Source organism: Poecilia formosa, unplaced genomic scaffold (assembly GCF_000485575.1).
Source record: "Poecilia formosa unplaced genomic scaffold, Poecilia_formosa-5.1.2 Scaffold212, whole genome shotgun sequence".
Classification (NCBI taxonomy): Eukaryota; Metazoa; Chordata; class Actinopteri; order Cyprinodontiformes; family Poeciliidae; genus Poecilia; species Poecilia formosa.
In genome coordinates, this window is record NW_006800151.1 from 678,961 (window position 1) to 702,444 (window position 23,484).

General features: G+C 39.6%; 1 protein-coding gene and 1 long non-coding RNA gene across 2 annotated transcripts in view; one reads left to right on the plus strand and one right to left on the minus strand.

Moving 5' to 3' along the window:
- Positions 1–474: 474 nt before the first annotated feature.
- Positions 475–9,778, minus strand: LOC103148785 (uncharacterized). Its single transcript, XR_477396.2, has 3 exons — positions 9,673–9,778; positions 4,912–5,025; positions 475–1,328 (listed from the first exon to the last, which is right to left on the minus strand). It is a non-coding gene; the product is annotated as an uncharacterized LOC103148785 (long non-coding RNA).
- A 161-nt stretch (positions 9,779–9,939) lies between these two features.
- ngfra (nerve growth factor receptor a (TNFR superfamily, member 16)) overlaps positions 9,940–23,484 on the plus strand; it is a 38,639-nt gene continuing 25,094 nt past the window's right edge. Inside the window, exons 1-3 of the mRNA XM_007567721.2 lie at positions 9,940–10,254; positions 12,295–12,457; positions 22,809–23,171. Of these exons, the coding sequence (XP_007567783.1) occupies positions 10,216–10,254; positions 12,295–12,457; positions 22,809–23,171 (565 nt within the window). The 5' untranslated portion in view covers positions 9,940–10,215. The remainder of the gene's footprint in view (positions 10,255–12,294; positions 12,458–22,808; positions 23,172–23,484) is intronic.

Here is a 23,484-nt window from a genome sequence, read left to right on the forward strand (position 1 = left end):
AAATACCAGATGAATTTACATGATGTTTTGCTAACATTTTATATGAATAAACTGTAATAATAACCAACAAACATCCATAATCAAAAACACTGGAGTCTAAAACCAAAGTAGGAAAGTTGAAAGTCCTGACAACCCATATTCCTTTCCTCAATAAAAATCCTTGTAAAACATTTCCTTTTTGCTTTTTCAGCAATAAATTATACATACAATGTTATAATGAAACAAAGCAGGATGAACTCATTATTTTAGATTGTAAAAAGAGTAAATCTTGTTTTATTGTTTTAGAAATGTTTTTTCACATTCCCAGCAACAAAATGAGAATTTTATTTGAAAACGTTCAATAAATGTTGTTGCCAGAATCCTTTTTTTGAGGAATAAAGTTGAAGAAAGTTTGTGACTTGACTTCCTTGAAAACAAAAGCAAAACAAAAACATAGCTAATTAAAGAAAAACACTTTGTCTTGCACCTAAATAATTAAAAAAAAAATTATTTCAGAAGATATCTCATCATATGAAATGATGAAAAGCTGAAGTTCATGAGCTCCATTTGCTGGACGATTACATTTCGACCATTTTTAACTGCAGTTTTAGGCCCAAACAAAATGGTTCCAAGGACTATTAATAGTCCCCACACCACAATGTAAGGGTGACGCACCTTCTGATTAAATTTTAGCATTCTGTCTTTATCAGTCAGAAAAATCACCTGGACTGTTTGGTTACAGCTGGACTCGGTGAAATCTCATCTTGGTACCTTGCTGAAATTCACCGACCTCACAGGAGTGATGCATTTCTTCACCATCACTCTGCATAAGGTGGATTTATACACCTGTTTTCATGGAACATCTGGATCCCGGGATTGGTGCCGTGACCCAGAAACCTTGACAATATGGTGTGTCAAACTGATGGCAGTAAAATTTATGAGATGATTTATCTACGCCTCATTCTTTAACTTAAAAAAATGCAATTATTACAGGAGTGTGAGACTTTTCACATAAATCAGGAAGACAACTTGCACGCTTCTGAAAAAATGCAGAAAATGTTTACATTTTTTCATTGCGGCTCGTCTTCTTTTGACAAATTTTCTTCTGTCTCTATCTGCACCGTTCTCTTCTGTCAACTTTCCCACTTTCCTTTTGTTTTCTTTGCCTTGTTATTAACCTCTGTGTTGTTTTGGGGGTCTCGGCGTGTTGTTGCGTCTTGTTTTACTTCCCCTGCTTGTCTGCCTGTGTAATTGCCTTGATTGTTCCCACCTGTGTTCTGTCAGCCCTGTTTTGCTTTTTCTCTTCTCCTCGATGCTCCAGCCCTGAAATCCCGGCGTGAGGAGGAAACCTGCAAACGGACATGTTTGACATTAACGCTTTTCTTTCATTTCAACGTTTCTTTCTCCATTTTAGGAAGTTAATTAAAGTCTTTTGTTCCTTTTTATCTCCAGGAACAAAAGACGTCTTGCAGTTGGGTCACCTCTGTAACCATGGTTATTATTGTTAACTAAAACTAACAAAATAATGAAAACTGAAATTGAGAAAACGTTTTTGCCAACTGAAATAAAAACAGCAATTAATTGGGAGAAACTATAACTCACTGGAAATATAGTGTGTATTTATAAAACTAAAACATGCTGAAATTATTGTTTTTATTTACGAACTGATGTCAGTTGTCAAAAAAATTACGGTAATCCATTTTCCTCCTGGTGGCGTTACGCTAGTCTGAAAAGTTGGGAGAAAAAATGAGCGTCAGGTTGTTAAGTGAATTAGACAAACAACAAAACACAATGACATAAAACCGCAATATAATGAAAACACTATTATTGCCATGATGTTTTAATTAAATGGACCCAATTGCAGCAGGCAGGATAAGTAATGAGAAAATTTAACGAAAAAACAAGAATCAAACTTACAAAGATGAGAAAGTCCAGGTTAGCAGAAAGTATCAAAAGAAAAATCCAGCAGGAGACAAAGAGGAGATAACAGAGGAACCAGGGAGGAGAGAGGAGACGAACCGGCAAGTAGTGACTGACAAAGAAGCGCTTAAATACTGGAAAAGGAACCTAATAAAATTACAACAGAAAATAACTACAACTGGAATCACTAGGGAAGAACAGAAGTGAAAAAGAAGGCAGAGCTAAAGAGAAAAAACACCAAGGAACACCAAAAATGACCAAAAACAAACTCAAACAACCCCAGATCCTAACAATTAACCCCGCCTATAATCCCAATTGGCTGATTTCAGAAGACGTGGCTCTGGTTCTGCAGGAGGTTTCTTCTTGTTACAAGACGTTTATTTTTCTCTCTACTGAGAACTGAGGCAAAGATTTAAAAACCCCGAAAAATAAAAATTATTAAACCTGGATTTAAATTAATATAAAACTATTACTTCTGACTTTTGTCACAGTCAGCACCCAGAAAACATTCGGCATCTGAGGTAACAGCAAGCGGGTATGAAGTGTCTAATGCTGCCTGAAGCACTGCGCTGCACTTCACTGAGCATGGAAATGGTCTCATATCACGGGGCTAAAAGAAGCTAAAGAGAGAGAAAGCCGCTCTGCTTCCTCCAGCAGACACAGCTGGCCGACCTCAGCGTGAAGCCGCTGTGAAGATCTGATTAAACGGTTTGGGAGGTATGAAAATGGCCAGACGCAGAGCTACAAATCCAAAACCATAAAGGTGCCTGGGAAGAAGCGCGCTCACCGCGTATTGTCTGTCTCTATTCCTGTTGGTCATGCTCTCTCAGAGCGACTCGCAGTACAAGAAAACCCACAAAACACCTTCTGGCTTTGTAAATGTGAGGAATAATTTAAACGGTTTTGTTTGATTTTAAAAAGGAAGAAGGATTCGGTCAGCCAGTGTAATCTCTTCTGCTGTCAGAACAGCCAGAAACTTTAAAAAAAAAAGTCTCAACACTGAAAAAATGAGCCTGGCTCAGTTTCTTCAAAGAAGGACCATTCTGAGCTGCTGCACAGACTGCTACAGGAGATCCTTCCTACCGACAGCAAGCAGCGTTAGATAATTTTCAATTTCCATTTGACACCAATGCTTTTTTAAAATTAGAATTGCCATATAATTTCAATGGGAATTAGTCAAGAATTTGACTAAATTGCAAAAAAGCAAAATCTTACCAAGTATTTTTGTCTGGGTTCGATTGAAAATATCTCAGTACACATGAAATGAGACTAAGTTAAAAGTAGCTTTGTAGCAAGACAGAGGCTTTTTTAAAGTAATAATTCCTTAATACTGATGAAAAAGTAGCAGATAGACTGTAAAGACAAAAACTGACTATGCTGAGCCAATCTACTTCATTAAACCTTGATAAAACATTATATTTGATTATTTTCTTGAAAGAAAATATTGATCTAGTCACTTTGGTTTCTTGTTCCACAGATTTCTGTGTGACAGAAATGAAAACATAAGAAACCTATAAGGACACAGACAGGTTTTCATGCTAACGTTGAAGCAGACCTGCAGCTGCTAAATGGATCCAGATAAGAGACTCTTCATGATGCAGCTCCAAAAGCTGATGAGTCATCACAACCGTTGTGTAGCCATCACCTGAATATTAATTAGCATTTGGGATAATAATGATTAATTTAGCAGTTTGGGCATGACCACTTCAGAGCGCTGTTTGTCACCCTGTTGCACATGTGCAGAGGGATCGTTTCTGAACAGACAGGTTGAGTCCTGGGGGATTTTACAGAGCGGTTCACTGTATTTACCATGAACCAGCACACCGAACACATCCATTCCTGCTAAAACCAGACAGAAAAGCTCCTCAAGAGTAAGCAGGTGCACCGTTATATTTCAGGAGTTAAAGAAAAAACCGTCTGGTCCTGTTTTTGTCTTTACATGGCTGGACCCCCTGCTGTCGCCATGTGGGGAAGCAGCAGCAGCAGCATGAAAACTGCAGGCTGTAAAACAGGTGACCCCTCGCAGCACACCTGGCAACCAGAAACCCACAGGAACAGGGCACAGCTTGTATTTACACAGGTGAAAGTTTAGACATCTGAAACAAACAGCATCTCTTTCAACAAGCCGTTTCATATCTTGTTTACGTTTTTGTGGCTGCATTGAGAAAGCATCAGCTGGTAATTTGGTATTTAACGGAGCTGTTTAGCGATTCAGTAATGGTAAAAAGGAAATCAAGGTTCAGGAAACCTTCATTTTCCTGAGAAGAGTTTATCTGTAAAATCCACAGACTGCTCTGTGGCTTATCTAGATGTAGTAAGAGCAGATAAAACATGAGCTGCAGAGATTAGCCTGAAGCTGCAATGATAACGTCTTTAGCTAGTAATAAAATCTAGCCTCCTGTCTTTAATGGTTCACTGTTCATCTTCAGCCGTAGGACAGATAAACAATTAAATAATTATCTGGACACCTTTTTTGAGAAAAATCTCCAATAATTTCCCAATTACATTCTAGCGCAATAAAGTTGTTGATTTTGTATGAATTTCTACTATAATTCTCAAGAAACTGGAGGGACTGATTGATATAATTTGGCAGTAAACAGATAAAAACTGCATTGATTTGACTGACAACTTAATATTTAAGTCTAGAATCTAGAGGGCCACATAAGAAGCTACAGCGGGCCGGATTTGGCCCACGGGCCTCGAGTTCTCATTATATAAACCTGATGGTTAAATGTCACAACTCTAGCTAATTATATGACCCCAAAAACTGTCAGAGTAGATGGAAAAAAAAATGTCTCTATCTCTATTAATATATAAGCGTAATATGCTTTCCGGGTTTTCTCATATTGCTAATTTTATGTAACATTTTAACTCATCATATCTTAGAGAAACAAATTCATGTAAATTACCTAAATCCACTTTGTTTTCTGTCTAATGGCTTATATACTCTTTCTTCCTGATCAGTTGTGCTGCTGCAATGTGATATGTGCAGAGAAGGTGCATGTAACCCACCTGGAGCTTTGTCAGCGCCCATCTGTTTATCCATATCACGACGTATTGACCTCATTCTCTAAAGGCAGTTTTCTATATTTGGTCGTCTGTTGGATACATTTCCTTCCCATGATTCTGACGACAGAATAAAGAGAACGTATCAGATTTATTTTTTGTGACATTACAAGAAAACCACATTGATAGAAATGCCAAAAAGTCATGATCCAAAATTATTTGAATATTTTGTTTATGATATGCCAAAACTCATAATTACATCTTTTGTTATATTTTTCACCCATGGAGGTCGCCATTTTTTCACCTGCTGGGATGATGACGCGTTTTGGTCCATTCTGTGCTGGAATGGACCAGCACAGAATGGATAAACATTATGTGTTTATCACATTGCGGTTAACTGGTGTAATTTTAGATAATGCCACATGGTGTCACTGTTGGCTGTAATTAAAACAAAACAAAAAAAAAACAGTAAGGTGAATCTGGATTGCATGCTTCCCCCACACACACACACACACTCACACAAAATAAGAGTGCAGTGGGAGAGAGCCGGATCCGAACACAACTTCTGAAGGATCTAAACTGTGCCCTCAACATTTCTCTCCAGAAGACTTTGAGTCATTTGTATAAGCAAAACTAACAAAGGCTCTAACAGGTGATCGTTGCCTGAACGAGCTAAAACTAAACGACAGTTTTTATCCGCAAAATGCCTTGACTGAGCAGACGCTGCCGCTGGAGACTCTTTAAATGCTAACGGATCTCTGCGCCAGTTGTACGAAGACTGGATCGGACACAGAGCTATAGAAGATCTTACCGGATCACACAGTCCGACCAAGGAAGCAGCAGCAGCAAAACACCAGCTCCTATGGCCAACTCTGTCCTCTTCCTCTGTTTGGTCTATTTCAACGCGCCGGTTCAATTTGAAAAGGCTTAATGATCACTGTTCTGGCTGTAGCGCAATTGGACCGTTAGATGTCATTTACCCAGAATGCATTGCAGCGTGAACAACATTGTTCATGAGACAATATTTAATTTAATTAAAATATTTAAATAACAAACATTTATTATTTAAATATTTTTAAAATGTTACATTTTTAAATATGTAATATTTTATTTAAATATTTGATATTTGAATATTTTATTTAAATACTGTAACATGAAAAACAGCCGACAGTATTATTACTGTATTGTTTTTACATCTAAATAAATATTTCTCAAATAAAGTCTAATCTTGGATCCTTTAAAGGAGGATGGAAACAGAGGGAGAATCGATGAGTCGGTGCTTGAAGGCATTCGGATCTCTACGGTGAAACCTAATCGCCATGTGGCAGCTGAACCGGGAGGCTACTCCCTCTGCTGATAATCTGCATGAAGACAGATGTCAACATCAGGAAGATCGTTTGAAAAGGAAATTAGGACGGGTCTGAAGCAGGTAGAAACTGTTTCCCTGGTGACACCAGCTGTTGTATACCACATCTTGGATCGATATCCATCAACGTTGTGTTTTTTTGAATGGAAAAACTAATCAACAACTAACATGATTACACTTCCTGAATGTGTATTAGTGGTTTTAGAGTGCTTTTCCCTAAATTAGTCTCATCTTGAAACAAAAATAAACACATAAAAAAGGATGAAGCAGCTGGTTTTAGTGTGGATTAAAGTTCAGCAAAACCTCAGAGAAGTTTCCATAGAGAAAGATTTTACTACATTTGATGAACATTGCTAAATCACTAAGAGAAATTTCACAGTTTTACACTTAAAACAAGCTACCGTACATATCTCTGCACATTAACTCCAGAATCAGAGAACATGTTCTGTCACTAAAACTTTGGCGATCATGACAAAAGGAGCCATTTCTGACTCAGCTGAGTCGACCCCTGGTGGTAGAAAACGGTCCTGCATGCTCCCGGAAGGAAAACGAAAACGCATTCCTGGTATCTGCTCTCTCTCTCTATATATAAAAAAAGATATATAAATAATTCATAATCTTAAAGTAGGGAACACCTGCACATGTTTTGTTGAGAAATCAGTTTGTGTTCGGCCACTTCTGCAGAAAGGTTTTGAGGCGATATATGTGGCCCACTAAGTGGACAGGTGTTTCCAATACTCTCTCCATTTACATCCAGAAACATTGGAAACATACTTTAGCATAATGAGGTCCAGCAGAGCAATGCCACAGACTTCAGTGATCAAGAAGAAATGTCTTCTCTTTGCAGTCACTGTCTGATTTTGTGTCAGTTGTTGTTCCTTTTGTGTTTCATTGAGATCATTTCATGTCTCGTTTTGAGTGAACTGTGTCTTTTTGTGGTCGTTTTGCATCTGCTGTTGGTTGTTTTCAAACTTAATTGTAGATATTTTTTCTCTTTGAGGTTAATTATGCTCAACATTGATCGTTTCTAGTCAGATGTTGCCCATGTTGACTCAGTTTTACATCACATTTGTTTTATCTTATGTCTTAATTTTTGCGTTTTCTTGAGTTCCTTTCATTACAGTTTCTCTTTATTTCATGATGTACAGTATTAACATTTTGTGCTGCGTTTTTCTTGGTGATCTTTTAAGCTTTTTTATTGAAAATGCATGTGTTAGACCAGGTTAAAGTAGCGCAAAACTGTGAAGTGGAAGAAAAATGAAACTTAAAAATAAAAATCATATGTAAATGAATTCCTCCAGGGTTAACGTTTCAGCACTTCATCTCTCAGGACATTTTGGCTCAGTTTTTTATACAAAACAGCTAAAACTGGACAGGGAGAGCCTGTCAACACCAATTTTTAAGTCTCCAAAAAGATTCTCAATTTGATTCAGGTCTTGGCCACTTTAACACATGGACATCAAACCAATCCATTGTAGCTCTGGTTGTATGTTTGGGGTCATTGTCCAGATGGAACAGGAACTTTTAGCTCCGTCTCAAGTCTTTTGCAGCCTACAAGATGATTTCTTCCAGGTTTTAAACTGAATTTAGCTCCATCTATCTTCCTCGCCCCCTCTGAGGAAAATCTTTCCCATAGCATGATTCTGCCAACATCAATTTACGCATCACAGGCTTTCTACCACACATAGCGTTTTGTATGTAGGCCAAAAAACATCTATTTTTGTCAAATCTGAGCCGCACACTTTCTTTGCTGTACACTTAACCACTTCTGATGTCTTTTACTCAGCAATTGCTGGGTTGCAGATGACGTAGCACCAACATCACCCACTGCAGGTGGAGGTCAGGAAGTAAATGCAGTTCGTTTACTTCTGTTGATCCAGCATCAAAATGCCTAAAGTTTGTGTCATGTGCGGTTGTTCCAGTCGTTCTAATAGAGATAAATGGATTTCTGTGAAGGTAGCTGGTCACAAAGGAGTTAATTTTAAAAAAACTTACCAAAAAAGAGGAGAAAAGTGGATAAACAATCTACAGCTAAAAACAGGAGGTGCAGAAACTAACAATGCCAGTTTGCAGCGACCACTTTTCAACAGTCGCATCGTTTAAATTATATTTTCAGATATTTTATTGGACAGTTACTTAGAAAGACAAGCATTCATATGTAAGGTAAGATATATTATTTTTGTTATTTCTATGAGCTTGGATCTAATTAATTTAGCTTCTGTAAACCCAAATTCATGCTGGAGTTGAATGTTAATGTTGAGTCATTCTGCATTTCTACAATGTAGGTCAAACATTTGCAGCGATCCACAGAAACCCCATTAAAACACGGTTCGACCAAGTGAGGCGATAGCATTGTTATCGTAGACTAATTACTTAAAAAAGCACAACTCACTACTCACCTGGACAGAAACAAGTCGGCAGCCATTTAATGCTTCTTTTGATCCTAAATTTGACCCAACCTGAAACTAAATGATTGTTTGCTTCCAGACTTTTGAAAACTTTCTTGTGGCTCGTCCTATAATATGAGGTCTGTGGCATCAGACCAACCCTCCCTACACCTTCTCAATGCCGGGTAAATCCTCAAGATTATATGACAAGTCTTTTTTTACAGAGATAATACGGGTCATATCCTAAAAATACTTGTTTTCGAGATGCCTTGTCTGTTTTGGCCCATCTAGGGCATTAGCTACTCACTGTGATACATTTTGCTTTGTTTTGAACCAGAGAAATCCACTTCCTCATCCCCATCTGAATTTTGTGCGTCGTCCAGGTCTGAAACCCAGCAACAGCTTTCTTCTTCCCACTCATCCAAATAACCAGATCTGTGCAGTTCATCCCTTTCCTCTGCCTGATTCGTGGCTCTCTGTAGCTCATACATTAGTTACCAGTTTGTGATTAATGTTCTCTTTGGTATTCTTTCAGTTTTTTTAATAATAAATTGAACAGAGCGCTGAGTTATTCCAACCTTGAGATGTTTTATAGCATAAATCTTCCTTTAACTTCTTCTTTAACTTTAACTTCTGGTGTTTTTAAGATGCTCCTCATTCACTAATGAGGCCTTCACAAAACATTCCGAAATTTAATTTGACTAATTAAATGACTTTTGAAGACAAGTGGACATGCTTTTATTTGGGGGCACCAGAATACAAATGCATGCCACACTTTTCAGATTTTCGTTTGTATTCTCTCACTTCACTGTTTTGCACTACTTTGTGTTGGTCTGTCAATTGAAAATAAATATATATGAAAAACAAAGTCGGGAAATGGAAAATGAAAACCTTGAAGCCGGGCTTTCTGTGTGTGTGTGTTTAACTGAGGGAGCCCTGGCTCCTTGACCTTTGACCTGCTGGATCCTCTCACTAATCTGTGTGAAATTATTCCAAACAAGACAAGATCTTCACCTTCAACATGATCCACTGATGTAATATAAAGATTGTCTATAATATAAGCAAATAAAAAGGGATTAACTTCGATTTAAATGATATTCCAGTCGGTGTGATCGAAGCTAGTTTTTTGCTACTGTTGCAATTGGGCCGAGCTAATGTGGGGGGATCAGGTTCTGCTGCAGAACCATCAGGAGGAGTGATAAACCGGAGGCTGGACGTGACTCTCTCCTCTCCGCTCCTCCGCAGTGCACTTGCAGCTGAGCAGCTCTCCGGACAGGACCGTCTCCTCCTCCTCCTCCCATTTATATCACTTCTGCGTGAGCGCTGGCCAGAGTAACAGCGGCGCTGCTGGGAGGCTGCGGAGTCTCTTCAATCCGACTCCACGGTGCGGAGGTTTCCCGGACAGACGCGTGACGGTGCGGACTCTTAATCCCAATCCGACAACAATCCGTGCCTCTGGAATTAAGATGAGCGCTTCTGCCGCACGGCTCTCCTCCACATAGCGCCACATTTCCCTGCTCCAGATCCGTTTCATGTGACTCCTGCGTACGAAGAAGGATGACTGCTACCTTACCGCTGGTGATTCTGTGCGCCTTGGTGAGTCGTCGCTTTCCTTGACTTCTGCAGGATTTAGTAATTTAGAAATGCGTGTTATTTTACGCGTTTCCTGTAAAATACACGCGTTAATAAACTTGTTACTGAAGTTTTGCGTGAAAGTTTCCCTGCTCGGGTGTTAATTGAGGGCAAATCCTGCAGGTGTCTCATGCAGGTTAATGTTCTGCACCAAGGTAATGTCACATTACACACTCCAGCCTTTCTGCTGCGTTTTATCCTGCTGCTGGGATTCCCAGAGAACTGGAAATTCTTTGGAGCTACTGTAATTTCAGTAGATTTTGATTCTAGATCCGTTTTTTTAAAAAGTAAAATAGATGCACTCAGCAAGAGCATGGGACGTTTTCAAGTTTTCTGCATAAAAACCCGGGTTTTAATCAAGAAAGTTAACAATGAAGCATATAGGGGGCTCTCTGCCATGTTCATAGCAGCTGGTCTAATTGGGCTGCAAGGCTCAGTCATCATGCAAACAGCCCTGGATGTGAGGGGACACTCTGTTATGACAGCTGGCGCAAGAGAGTCGCAGCAGTCGCTGCACTTTGGTAGAACTAAATTTAGAAATAAACTCACAAATTGGCCATGAAATTGACAAGAGGACAAACAAAGCACATGGCAGCTGTGTTGCTTCGTGGCTTAATGGTGGCTCCAATTTGTATTTACCCAACTTGACCTAAATGTGTTTCAGCCAAGTGAAAAATCCAGGACTAAGCTTTTTGTGTGTGTGTGTGTGTGTGTGTGTGTGTGTGTGTGTGTGTGGTCAGGTGGAATGCATGTATGGCGTTTAAAATAAAAACCGAGACTCGTGCAGAAGCGTTGACGATGAGCTGATGGGGAATGACGAGGAAAAGAAGAGCAGAGAAAACGGGAGAGCAGGAATGAGAGGCAGGAGGGGAGATGCTGGCTGCTTGGTACATCTGTTTCTGAATGAAAGCAGAGAGAGGAGGGGAGCGACCAATGAGAGGCAGGGGAAAAAAAGATGTCTCAGCATATGTGAATTAGCTGGAAATGAGGTTTTACTTATTACATAATAAAAGCCACAGGACATGAAAGTGATGCAGGATAATCAGATTTTTTTTCTTCTAAAGAAACTGGTTGCAAATTCTTGTCATTTAACTTCAGTCCTTGTGCCAGTGAGTTAAACGGTAAATACGTCAGGAGGGATAATGAGAAACAAGAGCAGACTAGGAGAAGTAAGAAGCAGAAGTAAGTCATATCAGACAAGATCAGTGAGCCTGCAACAGTTTTAAATTAAACGGTGTATTAGAGCAGTTATCTGTCAGAAGAAATATGCACGTTTATTTAGGCCTGTCACCATAAAAAATGTTGCTGGATGATAAATTGTTCCAGAAGTGATTGTTGTTTTGAGACCATTTCTAAGTAATGCAATGGCAAAATAATAATGCAAGAAGTAAAATGAATTTTGAAGTCTTTCTAATAAAACTGTCTGTGCACCAAACTGCAGTTTTTGGTTGAAAGAGAGAAGAGATAAATCATGCCAATGGAAATGACTGAGTTTGCTTTAATCTATCATGCGATTAATTAATTTATTGATTATTGTGACAGGCCTACGTATTTTTATCTCAAGTGCTTGAGTTGTATCTATGGAAAGAGATTGAGTTTAATATGTTTGTGTCAGGAGACATTGGAGAGTGACAGAGAAGGAGCGCAGGCTTTTAATGAACACTGCCCAGAAACACTGAAACTGAAGTGTTTGCGTTAATCACAAGCAGAGAGAGGCTGCGTCCAGCTCTCACCTTTGGACGTTAAATAGGACGGGCATGTGGGTAATGTTGTGCATACATGACTTTATGGCTCCTGCCTGCGTTTCAGGTTCATTATTAGAGCTGATGTGCCTTTAGGGGAGCTATTAAGCCAGGTTACATGGCAGGTTAGTGCAAAGTCTTTCCAATACAGGCAGGCACAATGATTTATGGTGGACCTTTGTAGAACAGGTTATCCACCTGGCAGTAATCTATTCCACCAGTTTGCCTGTTTGGTGTAATACGTCTGTCTCTACTCTGCCAGGCGACGTTAGCGCTGGCGTCCAAGACGGAGCGGGCGCTGAACGTTGAATGTGACTCTGGCCAGTTCACCACCAGCGGGGAATGCTGCATGGAGTGTCCACCTGGAGAGGGCGTGGTGAAGGAATGTGGCGCCACTCAGACCGTCTGCGCTCAGTGTTTGGACAGTGAGTAATGATTTCTCATGGTTTGCACCTCTTTTGTACATGCATGTGCATCAAACTCATCAGACTCAATATGCGCGACTATCGTTTTCAGGCATGTCAGCAATGAACCTCCTCATTGGCAAGTACTGACAGATTGATTTGTAAATGCTAGGTCATCACTGGCTACTGCTTTTGTGCCAATGGGGAATCGATAATGAGGAAAACCACCTCAGAGTCCCGAACAGGGATGGTGGATTGAGACAAATCCAGCCTTCATTCTTATTGTCAAGATGATATCTGTGTTAAAAAAAAGACAAATGTAACTGCATGTGGGGATTTTTCTGCCATAATTCGAGAGCACACATTTTCAGTTTGAAAGCAGGATTTCATGTCTTTCTTCTCAAAACTTGTAATGCTTGTACTCCAAACTTGTGCTCTTTTTCAAACGTTCACTCTGCTTCCTCAAACCTTTCTCCTGACACCCAAAACTTGTCTCTGCTCAGATAAAATCTCTTGTCTGCTTGCTTGTGAATCATTTTCTACTCATTTGGAACAAAAATGCACCGTTGCCTGGCAACTTCTCAGCCAATAGAATGAAAGTGTTGTACTGGGTGCATTTGTTTCCCTCTAGTGGGTGTCCCTGCATGGCTACTATCGACCTTTAACAAAAAATAACCAGTTGCTACAATCTATGGCAGCCACACAGGCACACCCACTAGAAGGAAACAAACGCACCCAGTACAACACTTGCATTCTATTGGCTGAGAGGTTGCCAGGCGACGGTGCTTTTCTGTTCCAACCGAGCAGAAAATGTTTCGCAAGCGAGCAGAGAGGTTTGCAAATGGAGATTTGATCCGAGAGGAGAAAAGTTTTGAGCGCAAGGAGAAATGTTTGAGAAAGTTTAACAGTCTTTTGAGGAATAGATGAGCAAAGTTTGTGTGAAGAAATATCCGTGTTAGTGATGTTCAGAGTCATTCCACCTTTCCCAACGTACTTGGAAAACTTTTATGTCTACCCTTGAATTCAAACTTTATCTATAAGTAAACATAGGTTAAAGTGGTGATGCAGAATCTCCAACATACAGGAAATGAACAACAAATGGCACAAACGTAAACTAAAAAAAAAAAAATTTCTGGACCAACTGATTGGTTCTGATTGATGACTGGTAGATAAAATACTGAAACAAATGCATCATAACTAACAGCATTTTTATGAGTCTATAAGTTAATCAATATATAATGTTTGGCACTTTCTTTAGAATTTAGCAGTAGCCTGCTAAAGTTTTGCAGAAACAGGAATATTCTATCCCTTAATTAGCTGTTGAACTTGAAACTAGAACCTCACTAATTGAACAAGCACACTTATTTTATGCTTTATATTTGATGTTTTTAATGTTAGATTGAAACAACATTCAACTTAGATTTCCAGACTGTAATCTTATGTCTTTAGTAAGTGTTGCACACCTTCATCCTGCAAGCTAAAATAATTATCCATCCTGTTAGAAGATGTGTGTTTTCTGCAGCTGCTGAGTAAGAATCAGTTTGCAGCGAGCCGAGTAAAGATTGCTTAAATTAAAGAGTAAATATTTGCACATTAGAGTATCTGTGCAGAATAAAAGAGTTAAAGGAAATCAGCTTTGAATATTTGTATAGTTAAATAATCTTTTTTGAAAATCGAGTCCAAAGTAAACTACTACAGCCAATTTTTCAATTTGGATATAAGGTAAGACTTCAGTGTTTTCTTAAGATAAAACGCTTGTATTGTTTTAAGTGGGTCCAAATGTGCCTACAGCTCGACTTAAGCTGCAAACCATTAGCACTTACTCTTTGGTCCAAAGCCGGAAAAACATTCAGCTTCAAACAGGAGAAAAAAAGCTGCAAACAAATGTTTTCCTCTGCATTCAGAAGTCTCTGTGTTGCATCCTAGCAGCTATTTTTACCATTTGTGTTGTTTGTATTTAATTTTCTAAGCATGCATTAAAGTGTAGGTCGCTGATTTCAGGCATTTATGTATAAATAAATAGTTTCACATCCTGTGTACAACAAAACAAGTTTTTAGGATCCAACACTGACTCAGTAATGTCGGCACTGTTTAATTATGAGTCAGGCATTTCTTTCTTCCCTTTAAAAAGTTTTCTTTTTCTAAATAAGCCTCTATTTTATACATTTTTTCCTCATTTCCCACACTTGCAGCAAAAGGTTCAGGGAGAGTTTTTTTTCTTTGTCAGCATCTAGTGTGACAGTGCCACAGGGTAAAAACTAAAAAGGACACAAATGCTGTGAGCCAATTTCACACAAAACAACCCCATCAAAGTCAGAGTTAGAAAAGGTGCAGGCATGAAATCCAAGCAGGAGCACCGCAGTGCAAGAAACGCTTCGAATTGAAGCTCCATTCTAACGCTTTTGCATCAAAAATGTTAGAAATTTCTCTAAAAGTGAACAAAATAACTGATTATCATCATCAGATAATGCATGCAAAAGTATTTCTGATTAACATCTTTGCTCAGATGTTGTTAGAAGTGTATTTATTGTCCCATAATAACTGCAAACACTCGTTTTTCCTGCACTGTCTGCCCTGGATTTAAACGTTTCGCACCAAATCCCACAAACCGTTGTCACGTCTCCTTTCTTTTTTTTGCTTCACTCCACCGTGCCGCCCCCCTCCCCTCCTTGCAGTAACTATGAGTCATCCTCTGTATTAGCGGATAAGATGGTATTAGAAAAGCCAGGCACCAAAGGGCACGATCTGCTCATTTATCATGCATACTGTTACATCAGTCTATCTTCACCCATTTGATCCAGTTAATTAGACCATATTGAAAAGCCTATTGTGCCTCCGATAGTGAACAAATAGCCCGCTCCGCTGTACAGGAATGGTAGTCACAGCTGATAAACACTCAACAATTAAGCCAGAATACCCGAGAGGTCGCACCCAATTTCTGGTGCGAGTGTGTTTTTTTTTTCTTTTTTTTTGTTTGTTTCAGTTAAAGCAGATATAATCTCAGTGTGTGTGTGTGTGTGTGTGTGTGTGTGTGGCTTACAGGAGCACACACAATAAATAATAAAGCTGAGCTGGATTTATACTGAGTTTAAAAGCTGACCTACTATAAAAAATAAAAAAATCAGACACCATAAATACATTTTCTGAAGTGGTGAGGTGAATAATTAATGAGCAAAATTTGACAAATCCATTTCCTGCTTCATGGTACGCATGAACATATCTGTATTTACCAGGAGAACCCTTCAATGTCCCACTTCCTGTTGGTTAGACCCCCTCCCCACCCAACTGTAGTCTTCCTGGCCTGGGATGTGCATCAGTAGCCCTGAAATATTTATTAGTCTCCTCCACTTCTCTCTGTGGTCGGGGGAAACAGGACGAGTGAACCTGCCTCACTTAGTGAAGCATTCAGAGAGGTTTGAAGTGAAAACGGCCTGAATGACTGAGAAAAAAGCATGACGAGACTGTGAATCTCCGGGGATTTCAGGAGGAAGGAAAGTGGAATCACAGGCATGTCTGGTTGAGGTCTGGAGCCGAGCATCAGGAACCGCTCCAAACTTTGGATGGAGATGAATGAAGTGAGGATAAGCAGAGATTTTACTTCAAAGCAGAGAGAAAACTATTAAAACAGGATGCAGGGGCCTAACACACAACAATGCGCAAAATTCAATCAATTCATAATACTTTAAAATAATAATAATAAAAATAGGTAAGCAGGGTTTGCCTAGTGTATTACAAGCCTGGCGGGTCACCAGGCTTTGCTTGTGTCCCCACCAGGCGAAGCATTGCTTATTTAAGATGTTTGCATTTTTTAAGACTTTATTGTTGGTGTTCAGGTATTACTCTTCCAACCTTTCAATAATACATAATCAAGTGATATTTTCAAATTTCCTGTCAAATTTAAACATTTTTTTAACTCAAAAACACGACGGGCTGCTGACTGAATGACTGCTGAGCGCCCCAACCACCGCGCTTAGCACGTTTTCTGGGGGAAACCTTGGTGTAAGGTCATTTTATTTATATGAATTAGAAGGAAATACAAACAAAACAACAAAACCAAAAGAAAGAAAAAAGTAAAAGTATAAAACTACATATTGGTAGTCCGTAATTTATAAAGTAGTAGAGGTTTCTCTGGATTCTTGTCTGATAAAACTAAATGTTGGTTCCAGTAGTTCTGGGTTGAGTTCTAGATTTGTACAAAGCTAAATGTTGGTTCTAGATGTTTGACTCTTGTTCAGGGTTGTTAAGTAGATGGCACTATCTAAGTTTATTCTACATTTGTAAACTAATAGGAGTTTTGCTCTCATATTAAAAGTCCATCCATCCTAAAGAGGAGGAAGTGGACCATAGCGCAGGGCTAAAGTAATAAGTACTCCACAGTTTATAAAAGTAGCTAAAATAGCTCAAACTAAGTTTCTTCAAAGAGTTTCTGTAGCTGGTGATCTCTTGTAGCAGTCTGTGTTACAGTGGGTCTGAAACAAGCTTCTGACCGAAGGCACTCTGGTTGTTCAAAGTTATAAAATACATAAAATACAACTTAATTTTAAATATTAGGAACTCCTCACTCATACTGAAAACACAGTCTGCTTTACTCAGTAACACCGTTCCCACTGAAGAGTGTTGTTGTTCCTGCAACATGATTTGTTTCATTCGTATTAAAGATTGGATTTTGAATTTACATCTCAGAGTTTAGAGATCAGATTTGATCAATATGAAATGTGACTGATTCTGATCCATTCATGCTTTAAAACAACATGGAAAACCATATTTCCAGCTGACTTTAGCAGTGTTTTCACACGACAGTCCAGTAGACTTGTTCAGTTGGGGAACAAAACTGCAACATTTGTTACATTTTCAGCGACACTAAGTCAAACGAACCAAACTCTTTGAGAAACATGTTCCCCTCCTCACCTGTGGGGGCGCTGCACCAAGAACTACTGAAAGAAAAGACATAAAAACCTCAGAAGAAAACAAAAACAACTTATTTGCAAACAAAAATGGAGTGGCGTAGGTTTGTCTTTGGCAAAAGACTACAAGCTATTTCTTTCACAACAGCTTGGCTGCATTTACCCAGAATTCCCTGCGCTATGGTCCACTTCCTCCTCTTTAGGTCCACTTAGCATTCACATATTCATTTGAACTGCACCAGAGTTCACTTCTACCAAGCTGAAACCAGGGTTTTAGGGGGAGTTTGCTTTTTTGGTTCGGACCTTCTCAAATATGCCAAACTTTCTACAAAAACAAACTAAAGTTCAATTAAAGTTTGAATTTAGTCTAAAGAAAGAGCCCCAAACATAAATCTTTAAGCCAAACCTTCACTTCTACATCATGCGATTCGTTCTCCACTTGAAGTAAAGATAGATGGCACTTAACTACACAGACTTTACTTTGTAGATTCTTATTTAACCATAAATGTTTACTATCCAACACCAACCTTCCCTCTTCCCTTTTCATAAATTTGGGAAAATTTAAAAACACCTGTTTCAAATTTGGAGAAGGTCAACCAATGAAGTGGGATGTTGATTAAACACAGTAAAGTTTAAAATAAACGAAGAAAAAAAAATCAATTCAGCTGTCAAACATCTTTTCAAATGTTGATAATTTATCTTCCCTAAACAAAAGGTCACCAGTTTATGTGGGAAGGAAATGTGGGACATTTTGTGGAGGGGCAGAAATTTCCAGGTCACTAAAAGCTTCCACTCAAAAGAGCTGATTGTGAAGATCATTGAGCAGTTTCAAGGACATCTACCGCTACATTATTAATGACACTAATGGGACCAAAAAAACGCGAGGGGGGCTGAAGTGGCACATTCAAAGTGCAACAAGCCCCCCACTCACATCTCACTTTCCCATCAACCAACTTCGTGGCCAAATAAGAAAACTCTAAAGACTCGTTTCATCGCTCAGCTGGGGACAATTAGAAAGAATCTCATATTTTATTTAAGAAGGCACTCCCCGTTTTTGTCTTGATGGCCTTTAACTTTCTCCTTTTAGTTCTGGATAAAAGTGCTGACGCATAAATTGGGTCCGCACACCTCCTCTTTGGCTGCATATGGTCACGTTTATAAATGTTTACACGCAGGCACTGTGAAGAGAGGGCCCATGCATACGAGCTGAAATGAGCGAGGAAGCAGCCTGCATGCTGCGGGATAATTGATATGAATGAGAAAAGGAGCTTTACTGGTTCAGCTTGGCTGCAAAGGAAACAAAAGCCTTCAAGCTCAACTAATTCAAATAATCGTTTACCTTGGAGTTCTGTTGTTTATCTGGAACTCGGTCACTGTCGCTCTCCTCATGCTAACAGGAGCGAGAGGAGACGCCAGATACAAAAAAAACCTTGTCATTTTATTGTATAACTTCTAAAGATAACAACGACTGTCAGCCCTCGGTGTAAACGCGGATTTATTTGCAGCTCACACTTTTTACAAGGTAAGAAGACCAACGTTCATATACTCTATAAGTTAGTATGATTAGAAAGAAATCAAATATTGCAATATGGCGGTGTCTAACGGTCAGTAACCATGGAGACAACCCCGCGCCGTCATGTAGCCTAGCATGTATGGAAAAAAACTGGTTAGCATCTCGTCTTCTGTATGTTTTAATGCTGCTCTGGTTTAAGGGGAAACGCTGTCTATGACATAATGATATAAATCATGTGATGTGACTTCATGCAAAGTCGGTAATTTGATCTACGGGTACGGGACGGTTTCTAAGCTAGCCGTTTCCTTTTTTTTTTTTTTTTTTTAATACGGCCGTCTATGAGCTCCAATCAGGTGTGTCACGTTAACAGACAAATTAGCTGGACTTGAACAAATGGAAGTCATGAATAAACTGGCAAAAACAACTTTGGAAAACAATTTCAGTTGCTCTGTCCCTCACTTCTAACGTCCACCGTGGCGCCTTGAATGATTAAGTGACGTAGTTGCAAAGGGTCATTATTTGACGGTTCTTCGGGAGCAGCACTCACAGGAGTCTCCAGTTAATCTATTTTACTTGACCCTTCCTCCTAATAAGTCGGGATTTCTTTCCTTTTTTTTTTTCCTCCATGTCCCCTTAGGGGCTCCGTACCAGACCACCCTCGGAGACCGTTTCCGATTATGTCGCCGTCAAGCTGCCTCGAGATTCATTCGAGCAAATCTGCTGGTTGCTTGCACGTCGTCCCCTCTCCTCCATACCTGCCTCCCTATCGTTACCCCCATCTGCTCCTCTCTGTCTGCCTGTATAATGTGACAGGGCTCGGCTGTACCGCTGTTTACAAGGTGTTTAAAACTTCAGCCGCTGCCAACGTTGAGTTGCCAGGGAGGTTTAGAAGGAAAAAGGAGTGCTGGGACATTGCTGCGGGGGTTTTCACACTGACAATACGCGGTTGCTCAACACGACAAACCCTTAAGCAGTTCTCATGAAGAAGAAGAAGAAAAAAAAAGCAGCACACTCTGGGACATATGGAGAGGCAGATAAGAGTTGTGCAAACACCCCACACGTCAACGCATGTGGTTTCATTTGCGGTTGAGTAAATCTTGATGATTTATGTCATTGCAACTCAAACAATACGATTCCAACCAGAGTAAACGTAGCAGAATCCTTGTTTTGTAACTTTGAAAATCAAACCCTGGTGTTAATTAAGCGGTTTAAGAAGCAGCTTTTACATTCATTCCTGTTTCATGGTGTCATGCTGTGAAACTTTCATGGTGTACAGATCGTCTTAGGGATCAAAGTGTGCTCCTTTCTGAACCGCAGCTTTCACAAGGTGACCGCTCTTGTGTTTGGCACGTCACAGAAAAGCAAAAACGCAATTGAAGCTGGTCGTGTAATGAATCTGAGCTGCAGGTTTTTCTTTTTTTTTTTTTTAAATCTCCCTCCCATCAGCCTCTCAGCTCCCCTCGCATATTTTTCAACCACTAAGGCATGCTCGAATGGCACATAAACACTTTCTCTCTCACACTGTATGCATAATTCAGCAGGCATCCAATTATATCTGAAAATAATTCTATATGAACATGTAATATTAATAGAATACGCAGCACCCTGAGGAACTCTTCAGCGTCAGACCAAGCTAACTTGAGGTCATCACTTCCTCAGCGATGAACTCTCCTAAATCCTCCTGTTGCCAAATGTTCCTGGAGAGCAAATCTGAAGTGTGTGAAGTCATTGAAAAGCAGCAGGCAATTAGTCGCAACTGCTTTTGCCCCTTTTTATTCAGCGTGCCTCTTCACATCTCAGCTGTTTTCTAGAGTCGTTATTGCTCACAGTCCTTCCAAAAATCAATGGAAGGTGAAGACGTTGTGGACACATTGTCAACTTTTTCTTTAGTTATAAACGTTGCCGAGAAGGCAGCATAGTGGCTCTGCATTGGGAAGTGAAATAACAACATACTTAACATGTTATTTGCTAGCAGGAATGCTGATTGGCCGTAAATAATGGAAACTTCTTGGCCAATTTCCGCTGTACAACTAAGTCAGAAGCAACTTTTTCAATAAAATCCTGTAGTTGAGATGTAAATAAAATATGTTTAGTCTCTCAACAGACGACTCATTAACTAGAATCTTAACCAAAAATGAAAATATATCCGTTTTTATGTTTGTTTAGATCCCCATTAGCCATTGCCGTGACGATGGCTACACTTCCTGGCATCCACATCATAAAAAAAAAAACTATTATAATTAAAAGAGCTACTTAATATAACAGTAAAAATATAGTATATTAATTCATAAATATAACATTTGTAATTCTTAATCAAAATTGTCCATCCATCTTCTGTACACCGTTATCACTTAGTGGGGTCGGGAGGTGCTGGTGCCTCTCCAGCTAACTTTCTGGGCGAGAGGTGGGGTCACCCTGGACAGGTCACCAGTCTGTCGCAGGGCAACACAGAGACACACAACCATGCACACTCACACCTAGGGGCAATTTAGAGAGGCCAATTAAACTGACAGTCATGTTTTTGGACTGAGGGAGGAAACCAGAGTACCCAGAGGAAACCCACGCATGCACAGGGAGAACATGCAACTCCATGCAGAAAGACTGGGGCCAGGAATCGAACCCAGAACCTTCTTGCTGCAAGGCAACAGCTCTACCAACTGCGCCACTGTGCAGCCTAATCAAAATTGTACTTATTATAATTAACATTATTCTGCCATATATGGCAAATTTAATCTTATGTAACATCTCTAACACTTTAGTTATTGTGGAGGACAGAAACAAAACTAACACAGGGGCCTAAAACTAAACCTTTGCATGTTATTCTTGTTTAAGCCAACGCAACACAGCTGGCTTTTACAGGAAGTTAGAAAAGTTGCATGTAAGATTATAAACGATGAAATGACAATCTCTGACTTTGTTGAGCAGTTTTCAAAACTGGAATTGTCTATGACATTTATTTATTAGTGATTAATATCCACCACTATAAAAAATTAGGAATGTGTCATGTTGACGGTGTGTGTTCAAAGTGAATGCATTAACGCCGTGAAAACCGTTTAACGTGAAGCATCGAAGCAAAACACTCTGGAAAATGGTTAAAGACATTTACTTATTACCAATAAGAATTGTTTAAAGTTGTTTACTTCCTAATATATGCTGAACCCATTCATTTGAATTATTCTATCACAATTTGTGCTTTTAAAAACAGCTTTTTAGTGCAAATTACTTCTGCTACATTACATTTTCCTGACCACAGACTTAACTGCATTCCCATTGTCTCATTTCTACTTTCAGAATTCAATAAAACACTTTTTTTTTACTGCGGTATATTAGGTTAGATTTTACTGAAATATTCCTTATAGTCCACTCTACAGTAATTTGTGATCAGAACTGGTAAAACTGGATTGTAAAACAGCTTCCAGGCATGCTGAAGCTCTTCCTAAGCAGATATGATAGTCATGTTTTCAAGCTTTACAAGTCATTCAAGTGAGCAGCTCAGGATCTCTGACTCATATGATTCTTTTGAGCCAGATCTGATCCAAATCTGCAGAACAGCAAAATGAGTAAGATTTACAGCAAGAGGGCGTAACTGTCTTTAAAATTTTGCAATGTTTAATTCTAGGTTAAGTCTGAGTATTTGCACAGGCTGGATTTTACTTGTTGTGTTTGACTGAGGCTGTAGACATTTACTCAGCGCAGCACAAACACATGCAGATCGATATCATAATTAGGAACCCGAGGCTTTTGACTTGCTAGCCGACAAGAGCACCTTTCTTGTCCTGCAGCACAAATCACTGAGAGCCCTGTGGATCAATGTGTCCTTCCTGCTAATGAATGTGCAGTAAACATGATTAATGCCATCAGATTCACTGTTTATCTGTTTTATCTTCTCATATTCCATTGGCTCTTCTTGCTTTTCCTCTGACTCACTTGCCTGGTTTCATCCTCTGACCTGCAGGTGAGACCTACTCAGAGAACTACAGCCACACGGAGAAGTGCAAGCCGTGCACCCAGTGTACCGGCCTGATGCGGATGGAGACACCCTGCACCGACTCCAACGACGCCAAATGCGTCTGCAAGTACAACTTCTACTTCAACAGCATCTCTGGACAATGTGAGCCGTGCACTGTGTGCCCGCTGGGACAGGGCGTTTACTCGCACTGTGACCCTTACCACGACACCATATGTGAGGAGTGTGTGGACGAGACGTTTTCTGACCGGGAGAGCTACCTGGAACCCTGTTTACCCTGCACCATCTGTGAGGAAGACATCGAGACTCAGCTGGCTGAGTGCACGCCCATCAGTGACTCCGTCTGCCACAGTAAGCCTGCTGCTTGAATTTCTGACTCCAAGCTTCTCTCATACCAATATTGACAAATCCTTTATGCATGTGTGACATGCAGTTGCATCAGTTTTTGAGTTAGTAAGCTTTAGAAGTGATTTAATTCTCGATTTTTGAGGGGAGAGTGATGTTATTGCTGTTCAAAAGACTGGCCTGGTTTTTGAATTAGTCATTTTTAGGAAAGGATCCTAAAGAAATAATCGGTAGCTGTTTTTCCACTACAATTGTGTGCAAAACTTTGTTGATATTCCACTAATGTTGAAAAAATACAATTTCATAATCAAGATGTTTC